At 42.4% G+C, this 18,247-nt stretch overlaps 1 protein-coding gene across 1 annotated transcript; it reads left to right on the top strand.

The window, feature by feature from the left end:
• Positions 1–11,488: 11,488 nt before the first annotated feature.
• Positions 11,489–17,953, top strand: LOC119858534 (protein BTG2-like). Its single transcript, XM_038409361.2, has 3 exons — positions 11,489–11,508; positions 16,513–16,880; positions 17,316–17,953. Exons 1-3 carry the CDS (start codon positions 11,489–11,491, stop codon positions 17,666–17,668), a joined length of 741 nt encoding a protein of 246 aa, XP_038265289.2. The 3' UTR covers positions 17,669–17,953.
• The last annotated feature ends 294 nt before the right edge of the window (positions 17,954–18,247 follow it).

Genomic DNA, 18,247 nt, shown 5'->3' with positions numbered 1-18,247 from the left:
TTATATGTCCTTGCTATGGTGGCTAATGCCCTCAACCAATCCAGTAATGTATGGGAGTGTTCACTTTATTTATACTGTATTTCAGCACTAATTGTGCAAAGAACTATACTTGTTATGAATTTAAGATTTTTGCAGAAAACATGATTTGTGTCCCACAAATGGCACATTGCTCCTTAAAATTGTTATCCTGTATTTTTCATATAGTTTTTCATTGTTCGTTATTTCCATTAAACATAGATGGTTACCCTCTTTGTGATGGTTACCTAGCTTGTTCATTGTGGAGGATCACCTTGAAACTATCTAGATGATTGCAAAATATTGGGTCTTATGCTGATCCTAGCAGAGCAATTGTCATTTGTATGACTTCAAAACTGAGGGTGTAAGCTCTTTGATTGGTTGGGTTTTTTTGGTTAGAATAAACTGCAGAAAAAATACGTGAACATGATGCAGCACAGAATAACATTTTGATACTAGCTCTTGGTATTGTTATTGCATCAGCAGCATCATATGAAGGGTGTTAATCATGCTGTCTTAATTTTTTTTCAGTTCCCTCTCTTTTTTTCTTTTCTTTCCTGAAAGGAGAATGTAAGATTAACAATTGAAAGCATACGCAAGAGAGACATGACTGCAAGTGGTTCAAGATAAACAGGCTGGTCTAATGTTTAAAGCAGGGGACTAGGAATCAGAACTGGGTTCTTTTCAGAGTTCTTCCAGTGATTTCCCGGGTGCTCCTGGGCAAGACATTCAGGCCATATCTACACTATAAACTTTTATCAATATGGTGATGTTGGGTAGGGGTGTGATGATTTTTATTTTTATTTTTTTGCTACATTTCTATACCTGCAAAAATCCTTGTGTAGATGCATTTATACTGGCATAAAAATGTATTTACTGGTATAGATTATTTTGCTTGGGGTACCAGTATATACTAGATTGGCAAAAGCACTTTTTTGCTGATAGAAGCTGCATCTACCGTAGGAGAGTTGACTGGTATGGCTATATTGCCACAGCTATATCAGCAAATGTTTTTTCTAGTGAGAACTAGGCTTCGTTCTGTGTGTATCTCAGTTTCCCTTCTGTAAAACGTGGATAATAACACTTACCAATCTTTGTAAAACACTTGGAGATCTCTGGGTGAAAAGTGTAAAGTTGCATTTTCTGTATCATCGCTGTATCATTCTCAGTATCATTTCAACTCTGTTAATTTAGTCAATGACTTTTTAACTCTAGCCTCCATGCAACTAAATTGATCCATTCTTAAAATGGCTTCGATAACAAATCATCATTTCTTTTCACTTGCTTACTGCCTAATTTTGCTTATAATCTGTTTTGGTGGTATACACCTTATAGGATCCAAAAGGGGGGCCTTAAAGCCCTTGTGACACCCCCTCCCCAAAATTCCAATTTCTTTAATGAAGCAACACAGTGTCCTCATGATGGAGAGAGGACCCAGAAGTGGGCCCTGGAAATTAAAGAAGAAACAGGACAGCTGCCCTTAATTTTCAGAAGGCTCATATAAAGAGGACAGTCTCATAGGAAAGTAGGTGTTACTGAGAAAAATTTAAAAAGAATTCTGAGGGAGTAGGATAAGCAACTTTTTTATGTTAGTTTACTTTGTGTTATGAATTGTATTTGATTAGGTAGTCAAAATAAAAAACAACTGAGGAGAGTTATTATTTTTGTGTTGACTCTCCAAAAATGGATAGTTAGATCTCTCTTCTAAAAAGAGGTTTTCTTTTCTGATCCAAAAATCTCTTATTGCCTGTAGGAAGTATACTGGACTAGGTCTTGGCCATGTAGTCCAAATAATAGAGAAATGTACTTCTTTCGACCTAAGGTAGGAGACCTGTTTTCTCTTAAGCACGTTTGTTCTCTCTTATACACACTTACACAGAAGACTAATTTTTACAAAGCTCATCTGAGAAGTGTGGTATCTTTCAGTCAAACCTATTTTGCAAGTCCTGTTATTTCATTATGTTCATATTTACACTGTGCAATTTGTCTAGCTCACCTACACATAATCAGGTGTGAGGAGTTTGAATTGCTTTAGCTGACTTGGGTACTCAGATTTTAACATTCAGAGGAATATGTCAAGGCACTAGCACTAAGGGAATTAAGTTTTTGCTCTCTTAACTTTGTAGTTTAAATGTGCTTACTTTATATCCTACTATGCATAAAAGAGACACAAAAAAATGTATAAATATACACAGTATGCTTTAAAGGAAAAAAAAAAAAAGCCTCCACTTGACCCTAAAAACTTTGTTCACTCTGTAGTGGATGTGACATGTTAGTATGGAGTTTGCAGGGTGTCACACAAAGATAGATCTGGCAACTTATTTGCAAGTTTCAGAGTAGCAGCCGTGCAAGGAAACTGAAATGCAAGAGAAAGGGAAACTTAAAATAAATAGCTTGAGGAAAATCCCCCAATAACTTTGTTGGTAGTGTTGTTGTAGCCATGTTGGTGCCAAAATATTAGACACAAGATGAGTGAGTTAATAATTTTTATTGGACCAACTTTTGTTGTTAAGAGACAAGCTTTCAAGCCATCCAAGTTTAGACTGCAATGTCAACACAGCTATTTTTAGCATGCTAGCAGGAGTCCTGCTATCACAAGTCTGTCTTGTCTGTCCAGGCTGGAAGGCTCACTTTCAGCTGCAGTGTAGCCATATCCTGAGTGGCTGAGTATGTCGTCTCTGAAACATTCCCATCCTCTGACAAGCCAGGGATTGAAAGATAGAGAATTTAAAAAAAAATATTTTGATTTATAAAAACAACTGTCAAAAGAATAAAATGTATTGGCAGGAAATTATGGCAGTGATACATAATTTACAAACTTTACATACTTTATGTTGATATTAAAAGGTTGTAGACTAAAAGCAAATGTAATAACAAAAATACCTGTCACGAAAACCTCTCAAAGCACTCTACAAATATGGATATATTTAAGACTCACAACCACTCTCCCTTGGAGATGGGTAAATATTTTAATACCTGGTTTCAGAGTAGCAGCCATGTTAGTCTGTATCGGCAAAAAGAAAAGGAGTACTTGCGGCACCTTAGAAACTAACAAATTTATTTGAGCATAAGCTTTCGTGAGCTACAGCTCACTTCAGCGGATGCATGCAGTGGAAAATACAGTGGGAAGATTTTATATACACAGAGAACATGAAACAGTGGGTGTTACCATACCATACTGTTGTTACAGTGCGTATGATAACACCCGTTGTTTGAAGTGAGCTGTAGCTCATGAAAGCTTATGCTCAAATAAATTTGTTAGTCTCTAAGGTGCCACAAGTACTCCCTTTTCTCTTTATTTTAATAAAATAAATGTATTACAAATGGGGGATGAGGGTTGATAACAGAGAGATCCTGTTTCAGAGGGCTTGTTACCCGCACACAATTCTCTGTTGCACACACCCTACGTCACCTACCTTTACCCTTTTCTGGACTCAAGGCGTAACCCTGCTAATTTAGGCACCCCCATCCTTTCCCAGTTGATAGAAACTTGAATATCAGAGTTGGAAGGGACCTCAGGAGGTCATCTAGTCCAACCCCCTGCTCAAAGTAGGACCAATCCCCAACTAAATCATCCCAGCCAGGGCTTTATTAAGCCTGACATTAAAAACCTCTAAGGAAGGAGGTTCCACCACCTCCCTAGGTAACCCATTACAGTGCTTCATCACCCTCCTAGTGAAAAAGTTTTTTCCTAATATCCAACCTAAACCTCCCTCACTGCAGCTTGAGACCATTACTCCTTGTTCTGTCATCTGCTACTACTGAGAACAGTCTAGATCCATCCTCTTCGGAACCCCCTTTCAGGTAGTTGAAAGCAGCTATCAAATCCCCCCTCATTCTTCTCTTCTGCAGACTAAACAATCCCAGTTCCCTCAGCCTCTCCTCAAAAATCATGTGCTCCAGCCCCCTAATCATTTTTGTTGCCCTCCGCTGGACTCTTTCCAATTTTTCCACATCCTTCTTGTAGTGTGGGACCCAAAACTGGACACAGTACTCCAGATGAGGCCTAACCAATGCTGAATAGAGGGGAATGATCACGTCCCTCGATCTGCTGGCAATGCCTCTACTTATATAGTCCAAAATGCCGTTAGCCTTCTTGGCAACAAAGGCACACTGTTGACTCAGATCCAGCTTCTTGTCCGCTGTAACCCCTAGGTCCTCTTCTGCAGAACTGGTGCCTAGACATTCGGTCCTTAGTCTGTAGCGGTGTATGGGATTCTTCTGTCCTAAGTGCAGGACTCTGCACTTGTCCATGTTGAGCCTCATCCGATATCTTTTGGCCCAATCCTCTAATTTGTCTAGGTACCTCTGTATACTATCCCTACATTCCAGTGTATCTACCACTCCTCCCAGTTTAGTGTCATCTGCAAACTTGCTGAGGAGGCAATCCATGCCATCCTCCAGCTTGTTAATTAAGATATTGAACAAAACCAGCCCCAGGACCGACCCTTGGGGCACTCCACTTGATACCGGCTGCCAATTAGACATGGAGCCATTGATCACCTATTGAACCTGATCTAGCCACCTTTCTATCCACCTTATAGTCCATTCATCCAGCCCATACTTCTTTAACTTACTGGCAAGAATACTGTGGGAGACAGTATCAAAAGCTTTGCTAAAGTCAAGAAATAACACATCCACTGCCTTCCCTTCATCCACAGAGCCAGTTATCTCGTCATAGAAGGCAATTAGGTTAGTCAGGCATGACTTGCCCTTTGTGAATCCATGCTGATTGTTCCTGATCACTTTCCTCTGAGTGCTTCAGAACTGATTACTTGAGGACCTGCTCCATGACTTTTCCAGGGACTGAGGTGAGGCTGACTGGCCCAGTTCCTTGGGCTCTGGACAAAAGGCACCAACCTTTGCCCAGTTCCTAGGGTTTAGGGTGTAATCTGGTTAATTTAAGTACCCAATTCTCTGTTACACACACTATAAAGCACCCATCTTTACCCTTCTGTGGGCTCAAGGCATAACCCTGTTAATTTAGGCACCCCCACTCTTTCCCAGTTCCTTGGGCTCTGGGCAAACCTCTCTTACTCAATTCCTAGAGTTTACGGTGTAATCTTCTGCGGATTTGCAGGACTTTTTACCTGAAAGAGCCTTACACAGTAATATCCTTATTCTCTATTTATTAACAATTACCAAACGGAATATATATGCTAAGCATACAATGTTATGTTCACCAATCCTGATCTTGCCTGACCAACAGGGAAAATCTGCCTGCATGGTCTGTCTCGTCTGGGTTCTGGTTGCTGCACATTACGGTTGTGCAGAGGATTCTTAGCAGCTCTGATTTTAGGCTGGGTCTTAGAGGTGAGTTCTTCTTTTTCTTTTGCTGGTCTCCTTCTTGAGCCCAGTTTATGTAGTAAAACTTGAGTCCTGCTTAGCTATACCTTAACCAATCATTTTACTAAAATATTACTAAACAATTCTCTAACCAATCCTAACATATTATAAAACAATTTATTTAACCAATCATACCCCACCACTTAATTAATTTACACCTAGCAAAATTAATTATGTAACGGACAGAGACCATAGAGATCAACAATAGAGAAGTGGGGACCATAAAGACAAAAAAAAATAAAGAAATAGGGATTTCACAACCACAAACTATTGATAAGTGATTTCTTGCCAGACAGAATGCTAGCAAACAAAGTTTTCTTGAACAATCTTAAGATCTGTTTCTTCATCTGGTGATGGTGGGTACTATTAGGGCAGAATCATCTTCTTAACAGCCCAATATTACATTGTTTTAATATAATTTAGATGGAATGTGAGGATGTGATGTTCTGCTTCTTGGCTTATAGCTGCTGCTTGTCTAATATTGCTTCAGACAAAGGCCTCGGACCTTACAGTATGACTAGAGAAAAAGGCCTTGTACAAACTAAGTACTCAATGGCAAAGCTTATACCCTAGATCCTAGGATACATAATCGGTTAGAAGTGGAAGGCCTATCTCATAGGGAGCTATTAGGCTGAGTTCATTGTAAAGGAGTCTGATAGCCTTGGATAGCAGGTTCTATAGATGTGAAAATATTAAAGAAGCAAAGTCCTTCAAATATTTAATCATGTGCCTAATTTTAAGTACACAAGCTGTGCAGGCAATGGAACTACTTTTGTATTTAATATTAAGCATTAAAAGTTTGCAGGACTAGAATTATAGTGAAAAACAAAGGTAAGAGAAATCAACTTTATTTAATTCAAATAGCAGCTTGAAGGAAATTGCTATATTTTCCTTTTCAATGTTTTATGAAATGCACAGAATTTTACTTTAAAACTTTTATATTTATTTTATATTTAGGCTTCAACAGTAGCCTATATTATCAACTGGTGATGGATCTAGCATAACAAGCTTAATAGTGAATATTGGGGTTTTTTTTCGTTATTCCTTTGAGTATAAGGATCTTACTATTACTTTATCTCAGTGCCTCAGTCAGAAGTTTTATTCCTACTCATACTCACAAGGGTGCTGAAAAGTCTGATATTTAGTATACCCAAAGTACACTCCACAGATGAGTGGATAACATGAAATGAAGATGAACTTTAGGAATCATCAGAGATGAAGTGTTGTTCTCAATCCCCAGGGTAAGAGCACAGCATTGCTCTCTCCATGCTTTCCAGTGCTTGGTTGTGGAGTGATACAGCCTTGAAAGAAACTGCCTGCACTTTGAACTGTGTTAATATGGATCTAAGAATTCATGCCTTAGTGGCAGTTTTTCCCTTATTAAAGGGAATGGTTAGGGGAAGGTTCAGATCTCATTTGGTAAAGTCCGTTTGCTTTTAATGGTACAGCACAATGGCAAAAAGAAAACACACAGCACCATAAAGTTGTGCACATATCTAGCCATTTTAACTGGGAAGCCCTACTAATCTTGCCCTTTCCTCCCTTCCATCTTCCCTCTTATGGATCGACTTTACTTCCCTGCAGCTCTTTGTTTAGTCCCCAAATTATTTCTGACTTGATTACTTTTCTTTAGGAAGATGAGGTCCCTTGCAATAATAAATTCTTTCTGATCTTTACATCTAGATTGCATGCATGTAACAATAACTCTTCTTGATTTCCAAGAGTGTTTTTGTCTTGTTTTAAAAGGAACCTCAATTTGTTAGTATTGTATTGGGCAGGTGGGGGAGCTGATTAACTTAATTTCTGTCAGAATCTTCTCTGTGTACTGCTCTCCAGCCCATGCCAAGGAGAAGAAAAGATGACAGGCAGATTATTTTCACCCCTCTTTGAGATATTCCTTATTAATTGCAGAAGATGTGTAGTAGTGTTTCAGTAACTTAGAACACATTAGTGTCCTGGAACTTGAGTTTATAAGCAGATGCTATATTACATTTGCATCTAATTAAATAACTGACTTATAAATAGTTGCTACTGAACAACTTCTGTCCTGGAAGTTCATTCCTGGTTCTATGTTAGATTACAGCTAAGTGAGACTTCTTAAATCAGTGTTGTTCCGACAGAGTACTGTAATCTTCTGAGAATTTTTTTTTTTTTTTACAGAAATACATACTAAGTAATTAGTCTTATCTGACCGTCACCAATATCCGCAAGTATTATCCCCATTTCACATATGGTGTAATGAGCTCGGCCTACAGAACAATGAAGCGTATGACCCTCTAGTTAATAGTCATCAACTGGTGCTGCCAACGGTTCAGTTTCTGACAATATAAAAGCTCTTTTAGTTAATCTTTAATGTACATCAGAATTGGAGTTTGAGTATATTCGTTTTTGGAGTGGCCTTTGAATTTCTGTAGTCAGAAGCATAATTTTATCTCCTCTGAGGGTGGCTAGGAAGGGATATAATGTAGACAAGTTTTCTTCTTAAACGGCAGAGACAGCTTTCAAGAGTCATCAAACCTTTCTATATTTTGGGCCATAGACCTTATTGGGATGGACACAGGGGGGCCTGAATTCTCAAAGTAACACCTTAGTGGCTATATAGGCAGGAAAACAAATGAATGAGTCTCTTTAGTCTTGATTTTATTGCTCTGGGATTTTTTTTTCACGCTTTGATTTCAGAGGAAGCAGATTGACTCTGCTCCAATACTGCATTTCTGTAACCTATCTGGCTGTTAAGTTTTGGATTTAACTTGTTACCTCAGTAACTGAAGTTTTGCCTACACTAGAAAAGGTTTGCTAGTGTAGCTCGTGGAAACACAGCTTATATAAGCAAAAAATTACCAGTAAATAAGCTATACCAGTAAAAGGATATATTTGCTAGTGGAACTGCATCTACACTAGATCTTTTGCCAGCATAGCTATGTTGGTTAGGAGTGGGGAGGGGAAATCACACCCCTAACCAACCAACATACCTATGCTGGCAAAACTGAAGTGTAAATCAGGCCTAAATCCATGGGCATTGCCAGGGTAAAGCCAAGTCTACACTACGGATTTATGCTGGCATAGCACTGTTGAGGATATGATGAAGTGTGATCTCTGACAACGTAGCTGTGCCGCCAGAAGCCTCTAGTGAATGTGCAGTTAAACTTGCAAAACTGAGCTTTTCCCAGTATAGCTTCTTTTGCTCATGTGTGGGTGGAGGACGGTTTTACTGTATCAATAAAAAGTACAGCTTTGTTGGTATAGCTGCACCCACGCTAAGAGCACTTTCCTGGAATAATATAATCATAGTGAGATTCCTACACTACTACAGTGCTTTTAGTGTAGACAAGGCCTAAGAAGTAAATCTACCAGACTTTAATTTGATGTCAACACTTGAACAATGATTTTGAATTGCTGAAACCTAAGTTTGACTCTAGAATAGATTTTGTGCACTATTTTAATCAAGTATAACATTTCTCATTCATGAGTCTTGCAATTCCATTAGGACAGGAAGTGGTCACTGTCACTGAGATCATTTTCAAAACAAAAAAGGCTTAAATGACTGTAGTACAATCATTCCAGTTTTTTGGTCACCCGTTTTTAGTCCTGTTGCTTGTATACAGTATTAGTCACTGTGGATGGGTTGGGCAGTATTGACTTTTTATAATTGAGCAAGACAAAGTGGAGGAGAACATTGCATTCCTATGTTATTAGTTGTACCACGTGGTTACAAATATTCATTTTGTTCAGTTTCAAAGCAAATAGGAATTTGTCCCATTAAAAGGAAGCATGCTGTCTGTACATACAGAACCAGGATGAAGAGATTTTTAACTGCAAACTTAGTGCAACACGGATGTAATAATTTCAATATCTCAGAAGGCAAAGTGGCAGAAGCTAGCAAAAATAAACTGAGATTAGGCCAGAATTCAGTTACAGTTTAGTGAGGAAATATTTGATTTATGCTATAAAGGACTCCAAAAAGAGACCTGCTCTCTTCCAGTACAAAGTGGAATTGTGGTTGTGTCTTAATGTTAGAAGACTTTCAATTTGATTCCCCGTACCTTACACGCTTGATGAAATAATCTATTTGGGCCTGAAATTTCACATCAATCTTAGGTCTGAAGAGTTTTTTCCCCAAAACTTTTAAGTTAATTGAGCAACACGTTCTGGAGTGAAGGAATGTGGGAAAATCAGCAGCTTTTCTCTTCTTGAAAAATTAATCTAACATTTATTCCCAAAGTTTGCTTGCTGTAAAGATTATAAACTTATTACATATTGATAACCAGTAAATTAATGTAGCGGCTTGGCTGAAATTTTGTTGGAGTCACTATTTCCAATGAATACTATAACTTCTGTTTTGCAATTTTATGTCCATGTTTATTGCTACAAATCATAAAAGCCTAGAGGTACAGCTAATCTTCTATAAAATCCACAGATGCAAATCTTGCAAGATTTAAGTACCATGACATGCATAACTAGACGTGATGTGCAAGATCTATACACCACTAGGACAGGCAAAGAAGAGCTGAAGAGATTAGAAAAGGAAATAAAACCTCCTGTACTCTGAAGAAATTGCTACCACTTTCAGTATTATGGTAGGGCCCTCCAGCTGGGTCTCATTGGGCAGCATGATAAAAGAAAGGCTGTCTTTCTTCCAGAGAGGAAAAATAATACCCTCTTTCCATTCTCTCTAGGAGAGAACTTAAGGTAGGAAGCTCATGAAACATAAGGCCGTACAAAGTCTGTGAGGAGAAACACAATCTCTCCAAATGAGGCTCTGTTAAGGGCTGAAGCCTGTGAAAGAAGAGATGGTCTAGAAGCAGCAGCTTTTGCTGGGCCCTGGGAACAAAAAGGCCAGTAGCTGTCTGAATTTAGGAAAAAGACAGACTGTTTCTAGAACTACTGCATTTCCCCAAGGACAAGGTTTAGAGGACCTGTTTAGTTTCCACTTCCATGGGAACAAGGAACTCTAGTAATCCCAGTAATAAGGTCCTAACTTCCTTGAAATAAGTGACTGGGTGGATTATTTCCACATACAAAGAACTTTAATTATGAGCCTTTGAAGAAGCCCTCTGTTAGCCAACAGGAGCAGCTAACTGGGGAGTTTTGCGAGGGAATTTAGAGGAGGAGTGTGGGGGGAGGGACTAGATACACTTAACATTCTTTAAATTTACAGCCAAAAACACCCCCTGATTAAAAACAAAACATCAATAAAGGAACAAGCTGCAGGAGAAAAAAGAAAATGAAGGCAAAAGCCCAGCAACAGAGTGGGGCTATCCAGTTTATTGCACCCAGTGCAACATGTATGATTACCTGCCCTATGGTGTGCATTTGTGCAAGTTGCTCCTGGCCCTCAGAGACTGTGTATAGGCTTTGAGTGGCTGAACTGGAGGAACTAAGGGAAACAGAGAGGTACATAGATGAGACTTTCTGGGACACAGTAGAACGGTCCCATCCCCGGTCTGACAAACTTTGTGCTGTTCAGGAGGATGAAAGTCTCAGGGAAGGATAACATCCAACTGGAGCAGAGGGAAATGATCCCATAATTGGGACTCTCCTTCCAGATGATGATGTGGTATCCTCTCGCATCAAGGATACTTCTCTGGGGGAGGGAACTCCAGTTATTAGGAAGAGACGGCGATTCGATCATTAGAAACATAGATAGCTGGGTTTGCGATGACCTGGAGAACCACATGGTGACTTGCCTGCCTGGTGCGAAGGTTGCAGCTCTCTCGAGACATCTAGATAAACTTATGTGAAATGCTGGGGAGGAGCTGGTGGTCATGGTACATATAGGTACCAATGACATAAGGAAGGATAGGAGAGGTCTTGGAGGCCAAAGTTATGCTGCTAGGTAAGAGGATGAAGTCCAGGATCTCCGTGGTAGCATTCACTGAAATGCTTTGGCACAGGGCCAGTTAGACGGACAGAACCCTTGTAGATGAGACAATGGTGCAGGGAGGAGGGGTTCTGATTTATTAGGAAATGGGGAAACTTTTGGGGAAAGGAAGGATGGGCTCCACCTAAACCAAAACTGCAGAACTACTAACTGTAGTCTGTAACCTCTCATTTAAATCCACTTCTGTACCAAATGACTGGAGGATAGCTAATGTCAGGCCAATTTTTAAAAAGGGCTCTTGAGGTGATGCTGGCAATTACAGGCCGGTAAGCCTGACTTCAGTATCGGCAAACTGGTTGAAACTATAGTCAAGAACAAAATTATCAGACACATAGGTGAACATAATTTGTTGGGGAAGAGTCAATGTGGTTTTTTTTTTAAAGGGAAATCATGCCTCCCCAATCTACTGCAGTTCTCTGAGGGGGTCAACAAGCATGTAGACAAGGGGGATCCAGTGAGTATAGTGTACTTAGATTTTCAGAAAGCCTTTGACAAGGTCCCTCACCAAAGCTCTTAAGCAAAGTAAGCTGTCCTGGGATAAGGGGGAAGGTCCTCTGATGGATGAATAACTGGTTAAAAGATAGGAAACAAAGGCTAGGAATAGTCAGTTTTCAGAATGGGGAGAGGTAAATAGTGGTGTCCCCCAGGAGTCTGTACTGGGCCCAGTCCTATTTAACATATTCATAAACTACCTTGCAAAAGGGGTAAACAGTGAGGTGGCAAAATTTGCAGATGATCCAAAGCTACTCAAGATAGTTAAGTCCCAGGCAGACTGCAAAGAGCTAGAAAAGGATCTCACAAAACTGGGTGACTGGGCAACAAAACGGATGATGAAATTCAATTTTGATAAATACAAAGTAACACACACTGGAAAACATAATCCCAACTATACCTATAAAAAGATAGGGTCTAAATTAGCTGTTGCCTCTCAAAAAGAGATCTTGGAGTCATTGGGGATAGTTTTTGAAAACATCCACTCATTGTGCCGCGGCAGTCAAAAAAGCAAACAATGTTGGGAATCACTAAGAAAGAGAGATAATAAGACAGTGTATTGTTTCTATATAAATCCATGATATGCCCATATCTTGAATGCTGCGTGTGGATGTGGTCGCTCCATCTCAAAAAAGATGTATTGGAATTGGGAAAGGTTCAGAAAAGGGCAACAAAAATGATTAGGGGTATGGAACAACTGCCATATGAGGATTGATTCATAAGACTGGGACTTTTCAGCTTGGAAAAGAGATGAATAAGTGGGGATATGATAGAGGTCTATAAAATCATGACTGGTGTGGAGAAAGTAAATAAAAAAAGGACACTAAACTAGCTCAACTACTATATTCCACAAGGGGCCACAACAACAGTTCCCTTCACCCACCCAGCAATATTGTTAATCTATCTAACTATACTCTTAGGACAGATTCTTCTACTGGGCTATCTCAGGGCCTCTCCCTCCACTCCCACGAACATGATACAGTTCTGTGGTGACCTAGAATCCTATTTTCGACGTCTCCGACTCAAGGAATATTTCCAACACACCTCTGAATAACATACTAACCCACAGAGACCTTCCTACCAAGACTACAAAAAGAAGGATTCTGGGTGGACTCCTGAAGGTCAAAACAACAGCCTGGATTTCTACATAGAGTGCTTCAGCCAACGTGCACGAGCTGAAATTGTGGAAAAGCAGCATCACTTGCCCCATAACCTCAGCCATGCAGAATACAATGCCATCCACAGCCTCAGAAACAACTCTGACATCATAATCAAAAAGGCTGACAAAGGAGGTGCTGTCGTCATTATGAATAGGTCGGAATATGAACAAGAGGCTGCTAGGCAGCTCTCCAACACCACTTTCTACAAGCCATTACCCTCTGATCCCACTGAGAGTTACCAAAAGAAACTACACCATTTGCTCAAGAAACTCCCTGAAAAAGCACAAGAACAAATCTGCACAGACACACCCCTGGAACCCTGACCAGGGGTATTCTATTTGCTACCCAAGATCCATAAACCCTGGAAATTCTGGACGCCCCCTCATCTCAGGCGTTGGCACCCTGACAGCAGGATTGTCTGGCTCTGTAGACTACCTCCTCGGGCCCTACGCTACTGGCACTCCCAGCTATCTTCAAGACACCACTGACTTCCTGAGGAATCTACAATCCATCGGTGACCTTCCTGAAAACACCATCCTAGCCACTATGGATGTAGAAGCCCTCTACACCAACATTCCAAACAAAGATGGACTACAAGCCATCAGGAACAGTATCCCCCATAATGTCATGGCAAACCTGGTGGCCGAACTTTGTGACTTTGTCCTCACCCATAACTATTTCACATCTGCTATGGGTACCCACATGGCCCCACAGTATGCCAACATTTTTATGACCGACTTAGAACAACGCTTCCTCAGTTCTCGTCCTCTAATGCCCCTACTCTACTTGGGCTACACTGATGTCATCTTCATCATCTGGACCCATGGAAAAGAAGCCCTTGAGGAATTCCACCATGATTTCAACAATTTCCATCTCACCATCAATCTCAGCCTGGACCAGTCCACACAAGAGATCCACTTCCTGGACACTACGGTGCTAATAAGCGATGGTCGCATAAACACCACCTTATACCGGAAACCTACTGACCGCTATGCCCATCTACATGACTCCAGCTTTTATCCAGACCACACCACACGATCCATTGTCTATAGCCAAGCTCTATGATATAACCGCATTTGCTCCAACCCCTCAGACAGAGACAAACACCTTCAAGATCTCTCTCAAGCATTCTTACAACTACAGTACCCACCTGCTGAAGTGAAGAAACAGATTGACAGAGCCAGAAGAGTACCCAGAAGTCCCCTACTACAGGACAGGCCCAACAAAGAAAATACCAGAACGCCACGAGCCATCACCTTCGACCCCAACTAAAACCTCTCCAATGCATCGTCAAGGATCTACAACCTATCCTGAAGGACGACCCATCACTCTCACAGATCTTGGGGGACAGGCCAGTCTTTGCTTACAGACAGGCCCCCAACCTGAAGCAAATACTCACCAGCAACCACACAACAGAACCACTAACCCAGGAACCTATCCTTGCAACAAAGCCCGTTGCCAACTCTGTCCACATATCTATTCAGGGGATACCATCATAGGGCCTAATCACATCAGCCACGCGATCAGAGGCTCATTCACTTGCACATTTACCAATGTGAGATGTGCCAGCAATGCCCCTCTGCCATGTACATGAGTCAAACTGGACAGTTTCTACATAAAAGAATAAATGGACACAAATCAGACGTCAAGAATTATAACATTGAAAAACCAGTTGGAGAACACTTCAGTCTCTTTGGTCGCTCAATTTACAGATCTAAAAGTGGCAATTCTTCAACAAAAAAACTTCAAAAACAGACTCCGAGAGACTGCTGCATTGGAATTAATTTGCAAACTGGATACAATTAATTTAGGCTTGAATAAAGACTGGGAGTGGATGGGTTATTACACAAAGTAAAACTATTTCCCCATGTTTCAGAGTAGCGGCCGTATTAGTCTGTATTCGCAAAAAGAAAATGAGTACTTGTGGCACCTTGGAGACTAACAAATTTATTTATTTATTTATCCGATGAAGTGAGCCGTAGCTCACGAAAGCTTATGCTCAAATAAATTTGTTAGTCTTTAAGGTGCCACAAGTACTCATTTTCTATTTCCCCATGTTTATTCCCCCCCCCCCCCCCCCGCACGCTGTTTCTCAGACGTTCTTATCAACTGCTGGAAATGGTCCACCTTGATTATCACTACAAAAGGTTCCCCCCGCTCTCCTGCTGGTAATAGCTCACCTTACCTGATCTCTCTTGTTACAGTGTGTATGGTAACACCCATTGTTTCATGTTCTCGGTGTCTATAAAATCTCCCCACTGTATTTTCCATTGAATGCATCTGATGAAGTGAGCTGTAGCTCACAAAAGCTTATGCTCAAATAAATTGGTTAGTCTCTAAGGTGCCACAAGTCCTCCTTTTCTTGTTGGAAGACAGGATTCTGGGCTAGATGGACCTTTGGTGTTCTTAATTTACTTCTGTTTATATCACACTAAAGAAAGCTTGACTGTCCAAATGTTGTGAGGATTTCTATTTTTTTTTTTAACATTATTGCTCATGCTTCTGACCTTTTACTACTTGGGCAAGCCTCTTAAGTGGCATTTGAATCCAAATTGCAGGGACTTATTTTTAACCTGTACACCAAATAACAGATACCTTTCGAGGAAAATAAGTCTTAAACACTCTTTGCTGTGGATTCATCTCCAGCTAACCCCAAAACTGCCTCTAGGGTGTGATTAATACTTTGATGGAAGATGTTTCCCTATTAAGTTGAGAACACTATTTCCCAACCCCTAGATAAACATCACATCAATCCCAGTAATACTGATTTCGGTGTTTGCAGTGAGGAAACTCAAGAATGATCGTAAATTTGACGCACTCTGATCATTAACCTGCTCGATGACTCCCTCAGGCTCTCTCAAACTGTCGTTTGTCGGAGGCTGAAAAGAATGACAAATGTGGAGAAGGGGAAAAACAGTCGGCCCCCATCCCCCTTAATCTCGAAAATCCATGTTTGGTCATTGGGGGTGTATATTAAAGCAGGCTTCTAAAATTAACATTCCCAAGGACTCTGAAATCTCCCCGCTGCTAAAACACAAAGCAACAGCCCAGCACGGTACGGTGTGTGTGGCGGGGGCGGGGAGGACAACCCCACTCTCCTTTCCCCCCCCAGGCGCTGCGCCGGCAGCTGGGCACACTGCCTCTCCCCCTCTCTGCGGCCTGCAGCAGAGCTGCATGTTTTCACATCAGCCCGCCGGTCGGGGCAGAGGAGGAACCTCTCCCTCCAGTTACCCCGTTACAGGCAGTGTGTTTCTCCCGCCCCATACGCCCGCCACAACAGTGCCCCGCTCAGCCAGTCTACTGGCACGGCTCCCCTTGCCCCAGCCAGTGCCTTGGGGGTTGGCACCGCAGGTGCCATTCCCGCTCGTGGGGTTTACCTCCTAGCCAATCCCATTGCCGGAGTTCAGGTTGTCCCCGCCCCCTTCAAACAGCCCTTTGCTGGGGCTCCAGCTCCTCCTCCCACAGACAAACACAAACGGCGCTTCTGTGTCCGTCTGTCCACGGCAAATCAGGACGGGCGGGTGCTCGCGGGTTCTCCCCCTCCCCGCCTGCCAGCCAATCGGGGTACAGAGGCCGTTGGTGTGTCTTGAGGCTTGGAGGCCGCTCTCTGTGACGCAGTGGGTGCGGGGCGGTGCCATTGGTCCTGGTGGGCTCCGCCCCACGGGGCGAGGCTACCTCACTGTTTACTCGAGCTCCTGCCCCAGTGGTCGCGGTAGCAGCGTCGAGGGGGTGGCGGGGCCGGCCGCGCGTCCCGCACCACCTAGCGGCTGAGCCCGGCGCCTGTAGGGGGCCAGGCGCGGATCGTGCGCGGGCAGGCGCGGACCACTGGTGTGGGGCGCTGAGGAAGCGGACAGCGGGGCCGGCGGCCATGAAGACGGAGATCTCCACTGCCGCGGGCTTCATCACCCGCCTGCTACGCACCCCCGGCGGCATCGGCGACGAGCAGCTGCGCTGCTTCAGCGAGTCACTGCAGGAGGCGCTGCGAGGTGTGGGCGGTCGGGCGGGGGCAGCCCCGGGTGCCGGGGTCGGCTTGAGCCCTTCTGTCGGGGGCAGGAAGGTTCAGGCCCCTTGAACTGGCCCTGCCCGCAGGTGTCGGCGATGCCCCAGGCGGGCAGCCCAGCACCCCGCACAGTGGAGCCTTCGCCCTCTGCTCCCTTGTCCCTTCCCCACGACGGTTCTCTCTTCCCTTGTTCGGGCCGACGGGTGGTTGGCGCTTGGGACACCCCCCACCCCCTCCCCCGTCTGTGGCTAAATCACCCTCCATTGATTAGTATCCCCCCTTCCCAGGGTTAGTGCTGTGAATCCCTGTGCAGCTGGGGGGCCCTTCATGAAGGGATTGAGGGAAGGTGATTGTGTTGGAGTTGCCTGGACCCTTGTGCAAGCAGTAACGTTTCTGTCTTTCTCTTTGTTCCATCGCACAGACCATTATAAACACCACTGGTTTCCCCTGATGCCCTCCAAGGGCTCAGGGTACCGATGCATTAGGATCAACCACAAGATGGACCCCTTGATAGGGAAGGCAGCCGGCATGATCGGACTGAGCCATCAGAGACTCTTCCAGCTCTTACCCAGTGAATTGACTCTTTGGGTTGACCCCTTTGAGGTGTCCTATAGAATAGGAGAAGATGGGTCTATCTGTGTCCTTTATGAAAGCCCCCCACCGGGTCTGAAGACTGCCAAAGCTCTGGAGAGTAGAAACCGCTGTAAAAAGGAATGGAGAATTGGCAGATCAAGCCCTTCCAAGAATTACAACATGATGACAGTTTCTAGTTAAAAATTAACATTCCTTGTACAATTATGTATGTATGTATCCCAGTTTCATAATGAAGTTAGATGATGTAATTGAGATGTTGATTTTCACCCCATAGCCATTAAAGTTGTAGTAGTACTGCCAAGTTCTTTGTTGTGGCCAAGGGCTAATGTATAAGCAGTTCTTTAAACTGCATGCAATTTTCTGGATTGTATACTGTAAATGAAATGTACAGTCAGCTGATTGTTCTACAGATATATATTTTGACAGAATCCTTGGCTGTTTGTAATAAAAAGAAAAATAACTTAATTCTCTCTTTACAATGGGTTTTAGTTTATAACTTTTTACAAGATTCCTTTACTTATTGAGTAACTTCTAGGATAAAAACACAGCTCTAACCAACTGTAATTAAAAATCTCTCCAGTGACTTGCCTGTACAAACTTTTCTCAGGGTCATAAAAATACAGCTGGAAGGCACAAATGACAAATATAGCTTTTCTACTAACAGGATTTCTTCACCATGAAATATATCATGCCCAAGCAGCTTTCAAAGAAGGAGTTGCTTCCCTATAAACTTAAAGAATATCTTGGAGCAAACCAGGA

This window comes from Dermochelys coriacea, chromosome 7 (assembly GCF_009764565.3).
Source record: "Dermochelys coriacea isolate rDerCor1 chromosome 7, rDerCor1.pri.v4, whole genome shotgun sequence".
NCBI lineage: Eukaryota > Metazoa > Chordata > Testudines > Dermochelyidae > Dermochelys > Dermochelys coriacea.
Note: the sequence above shows the minus strand (reverse complement) of the source record. Positions and strands in the feature narration are given on the sequence as shown.

Excerpts from the sequence above, each read along its gene's own strand:
- LOC119858534 (XM_038409361.2), top strand. The coding sequence starts at position 11,489 with ATGCTGGCAATTACAGGCCG. Across the intron at positions 11,509-16,512 it reads ATGCTGGCAATTACAGGCCG|TGGGTGCGGGGCGGTGCCAT; the intron begins GTAAGCCTGACT and ends TCTGTGACGCAG. Across the intron at positions 16,881-17,315 it reads ACTGCAGGAGGCGCTGCGAG|ACCATTATAAACACCACTGG; the intron begins GTGTGGGCGGTC and ends TCCATCGCACAG.